This window comes from Oryctolagus cuniculus, chromosome 3, assembly GCF_051225735.1.
Source record: "Oryctolagus cuniculus isolate XC-2025 breed Fujian yellow rabbit chromosome 3, ASM5122573v1, whole genome shotgun sequence".
In the NCBI taxonomy this organism is placed as follows: domain Eukaryota; kingdom Metazoa; phylum Chordata; class Mammalia; order Lagomorpha; family Leporidae; genus Oryctolagus; species Oryctolagus cuniculus.
Window position 1 is genome coordinate 158,324,014 of NC_142869.1, and position 20,222 is coordinate 158,344,235.

A 20,222-nucleotide genomic window follows, 5' to 3' on the forward strand; every position below is an offset into this window, starting at 1 on the left:
AACTACATGCTAACAAGTTGGGAAACCTCAAACAATTGGATAAATTCTTGGACATATTCAAAACTGATAAGTTTAAACCAAGAAGATATAAAATTTCTGAACATACCTTAAGTCCAGGATCTGATGGTTTTATATGTGAATTCTAACATTTAAAGAGAAACTAATTCCAACAGTTTTCAAACTACTTGAACTCTGCCAAATTCTTTTTATCAGGCTAGCTTTATAGAGACACAAAACAAAAAGAAAACTACAGACCAATATCCTTGATGAACAGATGTAAAGATTCTCAATAAAATATTAACAAACTGAATCCAGCACTACATCAAAGTCATGATAAAGAGATTTATCTCAGAGCTGCCAGAGTAGTTCAACATTCGCAAATCAAATGTCATAAGTCACATTAACAGAATGAAGACCAAAACTGTACCACCATCTCAATAGTTGCAGAGAAAGTATTTGATAAGATTCAGCATTGCTTCATAAAAAAAAAACTTTCAATAAATTACACACAGAAAGAATGTAACTCAAACTATAAAGGGTATATAAGATATATACACAGCCAACATCCTACTGAATGGGGAAGTGGAAAGCACTGGAACAAGACAAAGATGTCCACTTACTCATACTCAATGTACTACTGGAAGTATTACCAAGAGCAATCAAGTAAGAGAAATAAATTAACAGTATCAAAATTGGAAAGGAGGAAGTCAAAATATTCATGTTTGGAGATAACACAATTTTGCACATGGAAAACAAACATTTATTTTATTTTATTTTATTTTTTTGACAGGCAGAGTGGACAGTGAGAGAGAGAAAGGTCTTCCTTTGCCGTTGGTTCACCCTCCAATGGCCGCCGCGGATGGCGCACCGCGCTGATCCGATGGCAGGAGCCAGGTGCTTATCCCGGTCTCCCATGGGGTACAGAGCCCAAGGACTTGGGCCATCCTCCACTGCACTCCCTGGCCACAGCAGAGAGCTGGCCTGGAAGAGGGGCAACTGGGACAGAATCCGGCGCCCCGACTGGGACTAGAACCTGGTGTGCCGGCGCCGCAAGGCGGAGGATTAGCCTAGTGAGCGGCGGCGCCGGCCGGAAAACAAACATTTCACCTGACATCTGTCAGAACTCATAAACCAATTCAGTAAAGTCACAGGAAACAAAGTCAGCATATAAAAAACAGCAATTTTATACACTAATAATGATCTTGCAGAAAGAGAAACCAAGAAAGAAATGACATTCTAAATAGCTACAAACACCTTCAAATATTAGTCAAATAAATTTAATCAAAGAAATGGAAGATCTCTACAATGAAATTTATAAAGGACTAATGAAAGAAATCATTGAGTACACACGAGAAAAATAAATATATTCCTTGTTCTTGGATCAGTAGAATCAATATTGTTAAAACATTCATACTACCTAAAGCAATCTATATATTCAATGCAATCACTACAAAAATATCAATGACATTCTCTACAGAATTAGGAAAAACAATCCTAAACTTCATATGGAATCACAAAGACCCTGAATAGTCAAAGCAGTCTGAGAAAACGAAAGTTGCGGCATCACAACACCTATTTTCAAAGCACACTACAAAGCTACAGTAATTAAAACAGCATGGTACTGGCGTAAAAACCAACACTGATCAATGGAGCACAATAGGGAGCCCATAAGTTAATCCATGAACACAGAGTCAACTGACTTTTTAAAAAATTTACTTACTTGAAATGCAGAGTGATAAAGACACAGACAGAGACAGGTATCTTCATCTGCTGGTTCCATCCTGAAATGGTCACAACAGCCATTGCTCAGCTACACTGAAGCCAGGAGCTGGGAACTTTACCTGTGTCTTCTAGTTGGGTGGAAAGAACTCAAATATTTGAGCCAGTATTAGATCCAGGCTCACTAGCAGGGAGGTGGATCGGAAGCACAGAGCAACAGACTCAAGTTGGCACCCCAATATGGGATGGGGGTGTCACAATGCTCACCCCCAGACAACTGAGTTTTGACAAGAGTGAAGAACCCACTGGAGAAAGGATAGTTTTTTCAATAAATGGTATTGGCAAAACTGGATATACAGGTGTAAAAGAATGAAATTAGATTATGATCTCATATCACATAAAAATCATCTCAAGAAGGATCCAAGTCCAAATGTATGGCCTGAAAGTATGAAATTGCTAGAAGAAAACATGGAGGAAATTACTTCAAGACACTGGTGCATGGAATGACATTTCAGATAAGACCTCAAAAGTATGGGTGACAAAAGCAAAGCTAGAAAAATGAGATTATATCAAACTCAGAAGCTTCTTCACAGTAAACTCAATAGAATGAAGACCCATCTGTTATAATGATAAAAAATTGCTAGCTAACTAAGCTATCTGATAAATTATTTATATTCAGAATATATCAGGAGCCAAAATTCCATAATAAAAGAACTCAATTAAGAAATAGGCAAAGGACCTGAACAGACAGTTATCGAAAGATATGCAAATAGCCAACAAATGTATGGAAAAAAATGTTCACAGCTACTAACCATTAGGGAAATTCAAATCAAAACTACAGTGAGATATTTACCTCATCCTGTCAGAATGACTATTATCAAAAAGGAAGTAACCGAGGCTGGTGGGGATATGGAGAAAGGGGGACTCATATACACTGTTGGTGTGAACATAAATGAGTACAGCCACTGTGGAAAACAGAATTGAAGTTTCTTTAAAAACTAGAGATAAAACTGCCATGTGATTCAGCAATCTAACTACAGGGTATATATCCAAAAGACACAAAAATCATTGTACCAAAGAATTACATGCTTTAGCATGTATACTGTAGCACTGTTCGCAATAGCCAAGTTATGGAATCAACGAAGGTATCCATCATCACGTAAATGGATAACAGTGTTATACATATACATGATGGACATATGATGGACAAATGATGGACTACGATTCAGTAATAAAAATAATGAAATCCTGCCATTTGCAGCAAAATGTATAGGACTAGAGGACTTCATGTTAAGAGAAATAAGGCAGACACAAAACATAAACCACAAGTTTTACCACATAGGTAGGTGCTAACAAACAGACAAGCAACCCTCCTACCCCAACCTCTATCTGATTACTAGAGGCTGGGAGGGGTTGGGTGGATAGAAAGAGTCTGGATACAGCAAATAAGGGAAACTGAGTGTGATTTATTAATTGAGACAAATGCATTACACTAATAAAAGAAGTTAATAATAGAGGGATCTGGGTGTGGGTTATGTGAGAACTGTTTGTACTACTTCATGTAATGTTCTTTTTTTAGTAAATTTTAAAACTATTCTGAAATAGCAAGTTTACATAAAAATGTTTATGGATAAATCTGACAAAAGATATTCAGTTCTGTTCACTGAAAATGATAAACATTCCAAATAGAAACTAAAGGCTAGCCTTATAAATGGAGAAATATACTATAGTCATGGATTGGAAGCCTCCATGTTTTTAAGATTTCAATTTTCTAAAATTTTTGCACAGACTGACCTACAGATTTAACACATTCCCAATAAAAATTCTAGCAAAGGCTGTCAACCTGATATAAAAATTCATAGAGAACTGCAAAGGAGAATAGCCAACACATCTTTAAAAAAGAACTGATTTGGAGGACTTATACTACCTGACTGTACATAATCATTACCACATAGGTAGGTGCTAACAACTATGGTAATGATGATGTACATGATCATTCTATAAAGCTATTATATCAAGATACACAAAGTGATTCAAGGAAAATAAAGGAGAGTCCAGAGATAAACTCAAATTTAGTTAATTGATTTTTGACAATGTGCAAAGGAAATTAGCTGGAAGACTCATTGTTCTAGAACAACTGGATATCTATATGCTGTCTGTGAACACAGATGCATACATCTCATTCTATAGAAACTCAAGATAGACATAAGTATATGTAAAAACTATAAAATTTCTAAAAGAAAGTATAAGAGAAAATCTTTGTGATCCTGGATTAGGCAAACATTTCTTAGTTACAGTGCCAGAAGCACATTCATTTAAAAAGAAAGGAGAAATTGAACTTCATCAAAATTAACAATTTCTCCCCTGTGAAAGACACTATTAGATTTTAAAATGTCAAGTAGAGATTAGGAGAAAATATTTGCAAATCACATATCTGATAAACATCTTTACCCAGAAAACAGAAAGCCCTTAAAACTTAGTAATAAGAAAATAATCCAGCCAAAAATAGGAAAATAATTTGGAAAGACAACCAAAGATATGTGGATAGCAAATTTGCAAATAAAATAATATTTCTTTATCTGAATAACAGTACATTAGAAATACACTTTCAAAAAGCAAGTTGCAAGAGCAACAAAAAGATGAAATGTGGAAATTAGTTTAAGAACAAAAAAGAACTCAGTGTAGGATAAATTACCAGATAAAATCTTGGAAGATTTAAATAAATGGAGTGATAGTTAATACTCATTGTTGAAATAATAAACTATTAGTTAGGTAAAGATCTGAAGGCCTTCTAACTTTCCATCTCTGGGAGAGTAAACAGGTGAAGAAATAAAATGTGTACTATATCAAGAAAAGTCAGGCAGACACAAACCATCATATGGCATGCAATCATCAGAAGAAATGTTATCAGATGCATGCATAGGAACATGAATGAATTTTTAAAAATACAGAACTAAATGAGAAAAGTAAAAGAGAACAACACAATAGCATTTATGCAGCTTGGCACTCAACACACACATATAAAATACAATTTTTTTAAACTTTTATTTAATGAATATAATTTCCAAAGTACAGCTTATGGATTACAATGGCTTCCCCCCCATAACGTCTCTCCCACCCACAACCCTCCCCTTTCCCACTCCCTCTCCCCTTCCATTCACATCAAGATTCATTTTCATTTCTCTTTATATACAGAAGATCAGTTTAGCATACATTAAGTAAAGATTTCAACAGTTTGCTCCCTCACAGAAACATAAAGTGAAAAATCCTGTTTGAGTACTAGTTACTGTCGCTCCCCGTCTTCGTGGAGGAACGACACAGGACCCTGCGCTGTTCTTTTGTCTGCTCGGCCATCCCCGGGTTTGTTGCTGGTTCTTCCTGGGTTAGCTACCATCCCTTCCACCTCCGTGGAAGGGCGGTTCCCCCTAGCCACTTTCCCCACTTCCGCGGGGGAGCGGCACACTGCCGGCCGGCTCTCTCGGGGGCTGCACAGGTGTTCCTTCAGATAGATGTTCCTGGTGCATGTTGTCTCTCTCCTCCTTTATAGTCCTCTTCCACCAATCCCAACTCTGCTACCCACACGCCGAGTACGCTGCTCTCCTCCAATCAGGAGCAAGTCCTACAGTTTATTGGTTGAACTGGAGGCAGCTGTGTAGAAGCTGTTACTCCCTTCTCAGCGCCATATTGTGGGAGAGCAGATGCATAGAATAAGTCTTAATCCGAGTAACTTAGTCTAGGTCCGAGTTGCTCCCCACAGTTACAGCATTAAATCTCAATGTACAGCACACTAAGGACAAAGATCCTACATGAGAAGTAAGTGCACAGTGACTCCTGTTGTTGACTTAACAAATTGATACTCTTGTTTATGGCATCAGTAATCACCCTAGGCTCTTGTCATGAGCTGCCAAGGCTATGGAAGCCCCCTGAGTTCACCGACTCTGATAATTTTTAGACAAGGCCATGGTCAAAGTGAAAGTTCTTTCCTCCCTTCAGAGAAAGGTACCTCCTTCTTTGATGACCCGTTCTTTCCACTGGGATCTCACTCGCGGAGATCTTTCATTTAGTTTTTTTTTTTTTTTTCCAGAGTGTCTTGGCTTTCCATGCCTGAAATAGTCTCATGGGCTTTTCAGCCGGATCTGCATGACTTAAGGGCTGATTCTGAGGCCAGAGTTCTGTTTAGGACAACTGTCATTCTATGGGTCTGCTGTGTATCTCACTTCCCATGTTGGATCATTCTCTCCTTTTTTTATTCCATCAGCTAGTATTTGCAGACACTATTCTTGTTTATGTGATCCCTTTGGTTCTTAAGAGATGGGCCAAGGACCTCAATAGACATTTTACACTAGAAGAAATCCAAATGGCCAACAGACACATGAAAAAATGTTCAAGATCTCTAGCAATGAGGGAAATGCAAATCAAAACCACAATGAGGTTTCACCTCACCCCAGTTAGAATGGCTCACATTCAGAAATCTACCAACAATAGATGCTGGAGAGGATGTGGGGAAAAAGGGACACTAACCCACTGTTGGTGGGAATGCAAACTGGTCAAGCCACTATGGAAGTCAGTTTGGAGATTCCTCAGAAACCTGAATATAACCCTACCATTCAACCCAGCCATCCCACTCCTTGGAATTTACCCAAAGCAATTTAAATTGGCAAAAAAACAAGCTGTCTGCACCTTAATGTTTATTGCAGCTCAATTCACAATAGCTAAGACCTGGAACCAACTCAAATGTCCATCAACAGTAGACTGGATAAAGAAATTATGGGACATGTACTCTATAGAATACTATACAGCAGTCAAAAACAACGAAGCCCGGTCATTTGCAACAGGATGGAGGAATTTGGAAAACATCATGCTGAGTGAATTAAGCCAGTCCCAAAGGGACAAATATCATATGTTCTCCCTGATCGGTGACAACTAACTGAGCACCAAAGGGGAAACCTGTTGAAGTGAAATGGACACTATGAAAAACAGTGACTTGATCAGCTCTTCTCCTGATGGTTGATGTACAATGTAATACTTTATCCATTTTAGTATTTTTTTTGTTCTAGTACTGTTGGTTGAACTCTGTAATTAACACACAATTATTCTTAGGTGTTTAAATTTTAACTGAAAAGTGATCCCTGTTAGGAATTTGGAAAACATTATGCTGAGTGAAATAAGCCAATCCCAAAGGGACAAATACCACTTGTTCTCCTTGATAGGTGACAACTAACTGAGCACCAAAAAGGAAACCTGTTAAAGTGAAATGAACACTATGAGAAACGGTGACTTGATCAGCCCTCACCCTGACTGTTGATGAGCAGCTTAATATGTTAGCCCTCTTAGTATTTTTTTTTGTTTGTTCTACTTAATACTTTTGGTTGAATACTATAATCAATACACAATTCCTCTTAAGTGCTGAAACTTAACTGAAAAGTGATCACTGTTAAATATAAGAGTGGGAATAAGAGAGGGAAGAGATGTGCAATTCGGGACATGCTCAAGCTGACTTACCTCAAACAATAGAGTTAGAAAGATACCAGGGGATTCCAATTCAATCCCATCAAGGTGGCATGTACCAATGCCATCTCACTAGTCCCAGTGATCAATTTCTGTTCACAATTGATCATAATGATAGGACTAAGAACCAAAGGGATCATATGAAATACAATTTTAAGACAGGATAAAAAAATTGCAGCTCATGTGGAAAGGGACAGAGATGGGCTATGAAAATGAAGGAAAATGAAGTTAAGTTCCAAAACATGGTTTTCCATGTTAGGAATCAAAAGCAGGAGGGGAAAAATACTGAACAGTCAGAAGAAGGAAAACAGTTTTGGGAGGAGATTTGAATAGAGTTCATGCTGTGGTGGGGATGGTCAATAAAACGCGGTCTGAAGGGAAATAAACAAGTTATGTGGGCCTACTTCAGAGTCTGTGTCTGTACGCCCCATGTACGCACAGCCCAGGCAGATGCATGCAATCTGACCCTCCAATAGCACATGAGCCACGGATAAGGGCGGTGGTAAGACAGAAATGTCTGTGATGCTCAGGGTTTTATTCACTCAAAGCAGTGCTGGAAAACAACCAGCAAGTTAGAGTGCATCACTGTGGCAAGATCTCACTAAACATGACACAGGGCACGCAAAGGTGTTGACACAAGGAGGACACAGGTGACAAGGACCTCATTGTAAGAGGCAGATTTATCATTTTAAGTAATGTACACCAGCATACAATAAATGGATCAAATAAGACAAGTTTTGCCCTAGGCCTTAGAGACAGAGAACAATCTTGGAGTACAAGTTACACTGAATGAGAGAAGGGTTTTGGGTGTACTGAATTTAAATCTGTGACTGAGTTCATCAGATTTGAAGAGTTTAAGCTCTCAGGAAACATCAGAAATACTGATTTAAGATATGTTCAATTATAATGAAATCAAGTTCTACTTCTGAAGACCTTAGTTCCAAAGGAAAATTCTTTCCTGCTATGTCAAAGAAGTGACAGAAATGCAGAAAATGGGGTAAAAAAATTTAGATAAACTAAAAATGCAAACCATAATGTGCTATTTTCATTTTGTTTTTGAAGAAGACAATGTTATCAATTTTAAAGTCAGAATAAATAAGAGATTTTAAAGCCAATTAAAAAATTTAACAAATAGCATTCTTAAACAGCTTTCACTATAATTTCAAAAATATCCCAAATTAACTATGAAAATGGTCTGTGGTTTCCATAGAGCAGGAAGAAAAAAGAACCTCATACTCCATCTTAGTTATTTGGCCTCATGTCTTTAAGGTGCTCAGATGTGACACTGAAGGGTGTCTAAAAAGAGAGTAGTTACATGATATATGAAAATTAGAAGAAAATAATTCATGTCAAGACACAACTCTCCTGGAGAAGAATCTTGACAAAAAAAAAAAATCACAATTTCAGCCTAAAGGCTGAGGACTACTAGAAATCATAGCAGTTAAGCATTTGATTTAGTGATTATAAAAGCTATTTTTGAAAATATTTCTAACATTATTACATATTTTGTTGTAGATCATGAATAAATTAAAATGTAAAATATAGTTCTTAATGACTCAAATTATACAGAAAATGATATTAAGGTAATTGGAAAAAGAATGTTGAGTTATGACTTTTAAAAAAATCATTCTACAAAGTTTAAGATGGCAGCATAGGGAGGGAGCTTACTGCTCTATCTAGGGAAATATAGTTAAAAATAGATAGAGTGCAATCTCAGGGAGGGGTGAGAGAGAAAATGGCAGGGGAACCTCCCCACAAATTGGTGGGACACTGTGGACCTAAGTGGAGGGTGTGAAAGTGCACAGCCCAGGACCCCAGCAGCCAAGAGCCTCAGCACCAGTTTTGGAGTGAGGTGAGACTAGGCTGCAGCAGCCCAAGCCACTGGAAATAAAGCTGTAGGAAGATCCTAGTGTGGGCCTGGCTTGGAGCCCTGCAGGGACAGTGTACCTGACAACCTAGAGGGAAAAAAGGAGCACGTTTCTCTCTCCCTGACCATCCAAAACCGGTGTCCTGTAACTAGCTGAGAGAGGGCAGGCGTCATTTTGGGCACACATAACAGCTGTGTCAGCTCATGTGTGCATGCCCAGCAACCAGCTGAGAGGAGACAATTGAGATTGGCTGGGAAACTAGACAGGGGGTTGGGTGCTTATGGCTGTGGGAGCCTTGTGTGCCCAGACTGTGAAAACACTGTGGCTGCAAGCTGCGGATGGGACTTTGCATAGTTACTGTGAGTGGCTCCACATGCTCTGGGCTCCCTGATTCCCTGGTGAGGGTCATTGCTACAGGACCCAAGTTCCCACCGAGGACTGCACAGATCCTCTGTGTGGTTCTTACGGCAGCATGGATGAAAACTGGACCCGCTGGGGCTAGAGTCCAGGCACTGGTCTCCTCAGGAGTGGAGGTGAGCATGAGAATACACCAACGGAGCAGAACAAACCTCCCCTCTGACAAAAAAAAAAAATGGGAGGTTTACCATGCCCAACTTAAGTGTTACCTTGGATATACCCTTCACCCTGGAGCACTGAGCAGAGCTCCCTGACCACATCCAGCACAAACCTCTGAGTATTCACTTAAAGAGCAGACACTCCACTAAGCCACAGAAGCACAGTCCAAAGATAAAAGCCATCACAAGGAAAAAAAAAAAAAAACAAATATCACCACAAGTGTCTAATAATAAATGCAGCAATTCAATAAACAAGAATAAGACAACATAACACCCCCAAAACACAACACTTCAATACTAGAATGTGAAGGTGAAGAGATTGACAAAATGCCAGAAACTGAGTTCAAAAAACTGATATTGGATTACTCAGAAGTAATCACAAGCAAATATATGAACTAAATAAATCTGTACATGACATGAATGAAAATTTTACCCACAAAATGTTAAAACAAAATATTGCAAATGAATTCAATAGAACAAATAAAAACTATTGTAGAAAGCCTTAAGAACAGAAATGATGAGGCAGGAGAAAGAATATCTGAGTTAGAAGACAAATCTCTGGAAATTTTACATTCAGACCAAAAGAAAGAAGAAGAAATTAGAAAGCTAAAAAACAGTGGGGGATATTTATGGAATATTATCAAATGACCCAACATATAGGTCCTAGGAGTTTTGGAAGGCTCAGAAAAAAATGGGCTAGAAGGCCTTTTCACTGAAATAATTACAGAAAACTTCCCCAAATTTGAAGAAAGGGATATCAAAGTAGAGGAAGCACACAGAACTCCTATTAGACATGACCAGAAAAGATCTTCACGACAACACATTGTAGTCAAACTCTCTAGAGCAAAATATAAAGAAAAGCTTCTAAAATGTATATGAGAGAAACTCTAGATTACTTTCAGTGAATCTCCAATTAGTCTAACAGCTGACTTCTCATCAGAAACCACACAGGTTAGGAAAGATGGCAAGATATATTCCAACTCTTAAGAGAAAAAAAACTCAATCCACAGTACTGTATCCTGCAAAACTCTCATTTACAAATGAAGGTGAAATAAAGACCTTCCATAACAAACAGAAATTGAAAGAATTTATCAACCTTTGTCCATCCTTACAAAGGAGGCTTAAGGATGTGCTACACACAAAAACACAGAAACACAGTCACTACTATGAAAGAAGGTGAAGGCAGAAAACCTCCCAGTAAAAGTACAAAGGAAATCCAAAGTAAAGAATAGGAATATTTATGGAAAAATGCAGGGCCAAGTCATTACTTATCAAAAGTCACCTTGAATGTAAATGGTCTCAATTCTCCAATTAAAAGATTCATACTGGATGAACAGATTAAAAAAACAATACCCATTTATTGCTGCATCGAAGAAACACATCTCACCAACAAATATATATACAAGCAGACTGAAAGTGAAAGGATGCAAAAAGATAGTCCATGCTAACAGAAAACAAGAAAGAGCTGGTGTAGCCATCCTAATATCAGAAAAAAATAGACTTTAACATAAAAACTGTTAAAAGACACAAAGAAGGGCACTATGTAATGATTAAGGGAACAATTCAACAGGAAGATGTGACTATAATAAATGTATATGCACCTAATTACAGGGAACTTGGCTATTAAAAGAAATGTTAGTGGATATAAAGGGAGACATAGACTCCAATAAAATAGTAATGGGGGACTTAAATACTCCACTTTTAGCAATGGACAGATCAAACAGACAGAAAATCAGCAGAGAAACAACAGAGTTAATTGACATGATAGACCAAATGGACCTAACTGATATCTACTGTACTTTCCACCCCACATTGGCAGAACACACATCCTAATCACCAGTGCATGGAACTTTCTCTAGGATAGAACATATGATAGATCATAAAGTAAGTCTCAGCAAATTCAAAAAAAAATCAAAATCAAACCATGCATTTTCTCTGACCACAAAGGAAGGAAGCTGTAAATAAACAACTCAAGAATCTCTAGAACACATGCAAACACATGGAGACAGAACAACATGCTCCTGAATGAACAGTGGGTCACAGGAGAAATAAAAAAAAAATTCTGGAAATGAATGAAGACAACAATGTAACATATCTAAACTTATGGGACACAGCAAAAACCGTGTTAAAAGTAAAGTTTATAGAAACTGGTGCCTACATCAAGAAATTAGAAAGGTGCCAAATGAATGAGCTGTCAATGCATCTCAAGAACCTAGAAAAATAACAGCAAACCAAACACAAAACTTACAGGATAAAAGAAAAATTAAAATTAGAGAATAAACAAAATTGAAACCAAAAAAAATATAAAGGATCTGCAAAACAAAAAGCAGGTTTTTGGAAAAAGTAAACAAAATACACATCACTGGTGCAAATAACCAAAAAAAGAGGGAGAAGACCTAAATCAATATAATTATAGTTGAAAAAGTACATGTAACAACAGACACCACATAAATAAAAAGAATCATCAGAAATTACTACAAAGAGCTGTATGTCAACAAATTAGGAAACCTAGAAGAAATGGATAGATTCTCAGACATACATCCTATCTGAATTGAGCCATGAAGACACAGAAAATGTAAATTGATCAATAACCAAGATGAAAATTGAATTAGTAGTAAATACCCTCCCAGCAATAAAAAGCCCAAGACAGGATGGCTTCACTACTGAATTCTACCATACATTTAAATAAGAACTAATTCCAATTCTTCACAAGTTATTACAAAGAACTGAAAGAGAGGGATTCCTCCCAATCTCCTCTATGAAGTTAGTACCACCTTAATTCCTAAACCTAAAAAATATACATCAGAGAAAGAGAACTACAGACCAATTTCCCGGATGAATATAGATGAAAAAATCCTCAACAAAATACTAGTCAATCAAATCCAGTAACACATCAGAAAGATCATTCACCTGGACCAAGTGGGATTTATCCCAGGTATGCAAATCAATCAATGTGATACATCAAATTAACAAACTGAGGAACAAAAACCATATGATTATCTCAATAGATGCAGAGAAACCATTTGATAAAATACATCACCCTTTCATGATAAAAACTCTAAGAAATTGGGTATAGAAGGAACATTCCTCAACACAATCAAGACAGTTTATTGCAAACCTATGGCCAGCGTCCTACTGAATGGGGGAAAGTTGGAAACTTTCCCACTGAGATCTGGAACCAGACAATGATGCCCACTCTACAACTAGTACTCCAAATAGTCCTGGAAGTTTTAGCCAGAGCCATTAGACAATAAAAAAAATTGGCCATTGCCGCGGCTCACTAGGCTAATCCTCTGCCTGTGGCGCCGGCACCCCAGGTTCTAGTTCTGGTCCGGACGCCAGATTCTGTCCCGGTTGCTCTTCGTCCAGTCCAGTTCTCTGCTGTGGCCCGGGAGTGCAGTGGAGGATGGCCTGGGTCCTTGGGTCATGCACCCACATGGGAGACCAGGAGGAAGCACCTAGCTCCTGGCTTCGGATAGGTGCAGCACGCCGGCTGAAACACGCTGGCTGAAACACGCTGGCCATAGCGGCCACTTGGGGGGTGAACCAAAGGAAAAAGGAAGACCTTTTTCTCTCTCTCTCTCACTGTCTAACTCTGCCTGTCAAAAGAAAATTAAAGTGATACAAATTTGAAAGGAGGAAGTCAAACTATCCACATTTACAGGTGACATGAGTCTATATATATATATATATATATATATATATATAGGATCCAAAGGACTCAACTAGGACACTATTGGAACTCACAGAAGAGTTTAGTAAAGTGGGAGGATATAAAATCAGCACACAATAATCGTTAGCCTTTGTATACACAGACAACAACGTGGCTGAGAAAGAACTTCTAAGATCAATCTCATTCACAATAGCTACAAAAAAACCCCAAATACCCTGGGATAAATTTAACCAAGAATGTCAAAGGTCTCTATGATGAAAATTACAAAAATTAATGAAAGAAATAGGTGGCTGGCACTGTGGTGCAGTGTGTTAATGTCCTGCTGTGAAGTGCCAGCATCCCATATGGGCGCTGGTTCTAGCCCCAGCTGCTCCTCTTCCAATCCAGCTTTCTGCTATGGCCCAGGAAAGCAGTAGGAGATGGCCCAAGTCCTTGGGCCCCTGCACACATGTTGAAGACCCAGAAGAAGCTCCTGGCTCCTGGCTTTGGATTGGTGCGGCTCCAGCCGTTGCGGCCACTTGGGGAGTAAACCATTGGATGGAAGACTTCTCTCTCTCTCTTTCTGCCTCTCCTCTCTCAGTGTAACTCTGACTTTCAAATAAATAAATAAATCTTTTAAAAAAAAGACAGCAATAGGAGGCGCGCACACACACACACACACACACATACAGGAAAAATCTTCCATGTTCATAGATTGGAAGAATCAGCACCATCAAAACGTCCATACTACTAAAAGCAATTTGTAGATTCAATGTTATACCAATCAAAATACCAGGGAAATTCTTCTCAGATACAGAAAAATGATGCTAAATTCATATGGAAACACAAGAGATTCCAAATAGCTAAAGCAATCTTACACAACAAAAAGTTGGAGGCATCACAATACCAGATTTCAAGACATACTACAGGGCAGTTATAATCAAAACAGCCTGGTACTGGTACAAAAACAGATGGATAGAACAATGGCATAACAAAACAGAAACACCAGAAATCAATTCATGCATATACCACCAACGTATATTCGATCAAAGAGCTAAAATTAATCCTTGGAGAAAAGGACAGTTTGCTCAACAAATTTTGCTGAGTAAGCTGAATCTTCATGTTCAAAAGTATGAAACTAGACCCCTACCTTACACTTAATAAAAAATCTACTCAAAATGGACCAAGGACCTAAATCTATGACTCAAGATCATCAAATTATTAGAGAACATTGGGGAAATTCTACAAGACATTGGCACAGACAAAGAATTCTTGGAAAAAGACCCCAGAGGCACAGGCAATCAAAGCCCAAACTGACAAATGGGATTAAATTTAATTGCAAAACTTCTATACTGTAAAAGAAACACTGAGCAAAGTGAAGAGGTTACTGACAGAATGGGAGAAATTATCTGCAAACTATGCAACTGATAATGGATTAATAACTAGAATAAAGTGATCAAGAAACTCAAGAATAAAACAAATAACTCAGTCAAGAAATGGGCAAAGAACTTAAACAGGTATTTCTCAAAAGAGGAAATCCAGATGGCCAACAGGCACATGAAAAAGTGCTCAGGATCACTAGCCACAAGGGAAATGCAAATTAAAACCACAATGAAGTTTCACCTTGCCCTCCTTAGAATTGCTTTCATACAGGCCGGCGCCGCGGCTCACTAGGCTAATCCTCCGCCTAGCGGCGCCGGCACACCGGGTTCTAGTCCCAGTTGGGGCGCCAGATTCTGTCCCGGTTGCCCCTCTTCCAGGCCAGCTCTCTGCTGTGGCCAGGGAGTGCAGTGGAGGATGGCCCAGGTGCTTGGGCCCTGCACCCCATGGGAGACCAGGAAAAGCACCTGGCTCCTGGCTCCTGCCATCGGATCAGCGCGGTGCGCCGGCCGCAGCGCGCCGGCCGCGGCGGCCATTGGAGGGTGAACCAACGGCAAAGGAAGACCTTTCTCTCTGTCTCTCTCTCTCTCTCACTGTCCACTCTGCCTGTCAAAAAAAAAAAAAAAAAAAAAAAAAAAGAATTGCTTTCATACAGAAATCAACAAACAACAAAGGCTGGTGAGGATGTAGGGAATAATGTATCCTAATCCACTGTTGGTGGGAATGTAAACTCGTACAGCCACTGTGGAAGTCAGTATGTAGACACTTCAGAAATCTGAATCTAGACCTACCATAATATCCAGCTATCCCACTTCTGGGAATTTGCCCAAGGGAAATGAAATCAGTGTGTGAAAGTGTTATCTACACCCCCACGTTAATTGCAGCTCCATTCACAATAGCTAAGTTATGGAATCAACCCAAATGTACATTAACTGAAGATTGGATAACGAAATTATGGGATATGCGCACCATGTAATGCTACACAGTGATAAAAAAAAAAAAGATCCTGTCATTTGCAACAAAATAGATGAAACTAGACAACATCACAGTGAAATAAGCCAGTTCCAAAACGAAAAATACTGTAGCTTCTGTGATAACAATTAGAGCACCTAAAAGGCAATCTGTAGAAGTGAAATTAACACTTTGAAATGTGATGACTTTCAACAGCCACTGTCTTGACTGTTGAGGAACAGGTTTTTTTTTTTTTTTCATACAATTTGTGGAACTCTTTACTTAGTATAGTTGATCATATGTGTATACAGTTAATGAAAATAGATCTTAGTAAAAAATAAGAATGAGAATAGGAGACAGAAAAGGAAAAGGGTTGGGAGCGTGGGGGAGGGGGGCAGATATAGTGAAGAATCACTATGTTCTTAAAGTTGTATTTATTTAAAAATAAATTGTTTTACATTAAAAAATCATTCTACAACAGAAAAGTCCTATTTTCCTTCTAGGCTACTAAGAAGAACTTTAGATAGTAATAATTTTCATTTTTGTATTTTGAAGTTCCATCAATGGAAATTTGACTTCAAAATACTTTTCTTGTTTCTATAGGACACCTAGGTCAAAATTATAATAAACTAAAATACATTTTCTCTTGAAAAGTTTCTTGTAATCTTGAGAGTCTTAGAAATATCTCAATGCTTGGCAAAGTCATGATTGAAATGCACATGTATCTTTTACTCTAATCGGTGTGAAAAATTATTTAATTGATGCTGTGATTACTAATATGAACTACTTTTATTTAATTAAGAATCAGTTAATGATATAAACTACTATACCACACAAATTTGTCTCAATTTTGTATCTTATTAAAGTTATTAATTGATAATCAAATTATTTTAAACAAAACTTACATAACTGAGCATCTGCTTGGAGACTTCCTCCTTTAGGATTCAGCTTCTGAGTTTGAAGGGCAGGAACTGGCTTATATGATTGACCTGTGGCCCTGTACATGGCTTGAACCCATAATATCCTGTCCTGTTCATCATCACTGGCAAATATGACAGTATCTCCTTCCTTAACAGCATTAAAAAACATCTGACCACCCTGAAGGCCTGTAGAGGAAAAAAGGCACCATTACAATTGTACACTATTGGCAGATTTTAGTTTCATTCACTAACTGGCCTCATGGAAAAGAAAGGATTTGACATGAGCAGCTCAGTGTTTAGAATGATATTTAGCTGAAGATCAAATCCACAAATTTAAAGGGAAACAATGACTAAAAGCTTAAGTTTCCAAAACATTTTGGAAATTAAAAGAAGTTTAGGAAGACAAATATCCCAAGAGACAGCAGTATTCTACAAGGCATACAGACACGCTTCCCAGAAATGAACAGCATAATCTGAAACTTCTTGTCAGAGAAGGCAGTCTCACTGTTGGCACATGTGTCATTTTATATGCAGGAGAAAAGGAAGAGGCACATAGCCACTCACACTAAATACCTGTAAGGCCAAAATGGTACCTTGCACTGTCCGATATTTTATCTTTCACAGAGAAGATGCCATTTTCCATTTCTAAGTGACAAATCAGTAAATTTTATTTATATTTCTTAATCTCTAGGCTTCTTAATCCTTTGATATTAATATCACTAATATCCATATTTTCATTTATTCACTATTTTTTGGTATCAGATGTCTAGTACTATTCTACTTCAGGTCGAGCATTTCTTATCTGAAATGCTTGAGACTGAAAACATCTCTGAATTTTTTTTTTCAGATTTTGGAATATGTGCATATACATATAAATCATCTAATGTGTGGAACCCACATCTAAACACAAAATTTAGTTATGTTTCATATACACCTAACACACGTAGCCTGATGTTAATTTGACACAACAGTTTTAGTACACATGTATTTGACTGTAACTTGTCACATGAGGTCAGGTATGGAATTTTGCACTTTTGGGTTATGCTGGCACTGAAAAGGTTACAGATTTTAGAGCATTTCAGATTCCAGATTAGGAATGTTCAATTTGCATGAATATGGAGAGAAGGAGAGAAGTACAAGAATAAGTGATTGAGGAGAAAATTATCACAATACAATATATAATAATTCATTTGCCTTTCCTTCTCTGTTTCTATTGTAATTTTTATTTTCCAATAAATAACTTTCTGTAAGAATTACTAGTATTTTGCCTATTTTTTTCAATTACAGTACCTCTTACATATTTTAGATGATGAATTATGGCTAAAAATAACATCCCTCAAAACCACATAAATTGAACCTCATAGTCTTATCCAGGTATTTAGGAAATATATGCATCCTATTCATATAGCGGAGTTTGAAATACTGAAAAGAAACAGGCAATTTCTAAGAATTCCATGCATGGCAGGAAAAATGATTAAGCTTAAAATTACCTGGGTGCGGATCTGTATAGTCCACAGTGTATCCCTCAAGCTGCATTAATTCTTGTGGTTCTGATTTTTTTTCTCTGTAACTGCACATAGCAAAGGTGTACTGGCTCACCTGCTCAGGAAAAGAACAGTTTGCAGATTAAATTCACATTCAATTCATAAAATTCATCATCAAATTTAAATTTTAGGTGTTTCTTTTTCAGAAAAATTTTCCCAAATAGAACACAATTTGCATATAAATTATTAAATTTTGGCATTTTCCCAAACCTAGCTTTAAAGTCAAAACAACTTTCACGTGTCAACTGCAGTTCTTAAATGCCTAGGAACTGGCATATCCCAAATCAATCATTTGCTGGCCAAGTATTCATGTTAAAATTAAGTTTGGAATCATCAGGCTGAACAAACTTTGAACAATCTTTGACTTGAGGGCTTCCTTTGTCCTCTAATATGCTAACATACCAAGAGGGAGACAGATTAGCAGCATTTCCAAATTTACATAATCACAAAATCACATTTGTAGGGGAGCACTGCAGGGCCTGAAATCTGCGGAAGGCACGCCTGGACAGATTGCAAAGGTGATTGGTCAAGTTATGTTAATAGCAAAGGTCATTTGATGTGATGCTGAAGCAGCTAAGGAAATGCTGTGGGCTCTGGTAAACAGCAAGTGGGACAGCAGGACAGTGGCCCCAGTTAATAATTAGTCCCCATTAAGGTTCCTCCACATTCTGATTGTTCTCTTAATCCTAGCTTCAAAGCAAACAAGTCCTTCCTACCAGCACTGAAATTCCCCGTTGTTCCCTATTTCACTATGTTTAAACTCCTTCATCACGAAATCTTGCTCTCACAAAATTGCACATTTTTTATGATAAATCACTCAAATCACCGTTCATAATAAAAACTTGGAGTAACCAGACATCTGGACCTCTGCCTCTGTCTCCACCTTTGGCAGTGGACAGACTCTCCTCTGGTTTCCCCACGTTAGAATCTCTAATCTGGGTCTGTTTCCTTAATCATTGCAACATTGTCCCTCTTCCAGGTTAACATGACAACCTGCCATGCTGCACACAGCAACATTTCCATGTACACTGATTTCAAGACTTCTAAACAAAGTAAAAATGATCTTAATATAACTTGTTCCTTGTAACCAAAGTCACAAAAAGGGCAGGCTGGAGTAAGTTTTATGTCACTGGTGACACCACCAGCACCAAGATCCTCCTATGCGGGCCTTGACAATGTTTTCTAGTGCTAGGACCTTCATGTCAAAGCTGTGCAGTCATCATCCCAGTTCATCTTTGGACAAAATGCTTGAGTCCCCAGTCCACCTTTGGACAAAATGCTTTGGCTACAGTCAGAAGGTGCCATCACTCTCTTGGCTTGAGAACACACATAGATATGTGGCAAAGAGTATGGAATGCTACCATAGATATACTCTTAGAAAATCTTACAAGGAACTGAGGTGCTTTTCCCAGCAGCAGGAAATAATTGTTTGTGGATTAATAAATATGCAAATTGCCATTTTGACTATGACCCTGTCAGAATAAGATCGAAGTCGGAGAACTCAAAAGGCTTCCATAGCCTTGGCAACTCATGACTAGAGCCTAGGGAGATTACTGACTCCATAAACAACAATGTCAAATTGTTAAGTCAACAACAGGAGTCACTGTGTACTTACTTCTCATGTGGGATCTGTCCTTAGTGTGTTGTCCAATGTGAAGTAATGCTATAACTAGTACTGAAACAGTATTTTACACTTTGTGTTTCTGTGTGGGTGCAAACTGATGAAATCTTTACTTAATATATACTGAATTGATCTTCTGTATATAAAGATAATTAAAAATGAATCTTGATGTGAATGGAATGGGAGAAGAAGCGGGGGAGATGGGAGGGGTGTGAGTGGGAGGGAAATTATGGGGGGGGGCATTGTAATCCATTAACTGTACTTTGAAAATTTATACTTACTAAATAAAAAAAAAGATAAAAAAATCCAAATTGCAATGTATTCAATGACACAGGATTGAATGGAAAACAGTATGGCTGATGTTTATTATTTTCTTTTGAAAACACAAAATGTAACTAAGGAAACACAGACAATAGACAACGATGAATTTAAGTGAACCTCACAGAATTACAGAACTAATTATGTAAAGCAATGATACAGATTA

The 20,222-nt window shown here is 37.9% G+C and overlaps 1 protein-coding gene across 12 annotated transcripts in view; it reads right to left on the reverse strand.

Moving 5' to 3' along the window:
• The window catches only part of CADPS2 (calcium dependent secretion activator 2), a 667,233-nt gene that overhangs the window by 194,524 nt on the left and 452,487 nt on the right, over nucleotides 1-20,222 (reverse strand). For all 12 annotated transcript variants that reach the window (XM_070071264.2, XM_008258272.5, XM_008258271.5 and 9 more), the window contains exons 10-11: nucleotides 18,064-18,172; nucleotides 16,559-16,759 (exon numbers count right to left, since the gene is read on the reverse strand). In XM_070071264.2, the coding sequence (XP_069927365.2) occupies nucleotides 16,559-16,759; nucleotides 18,064-18,172 (310 nt within the window). The remainder of the gene's footprint in view (nucleotides 1-16,558; nucleotides 16,760-18,063; nucleotides 18,173-20,222) is intronic.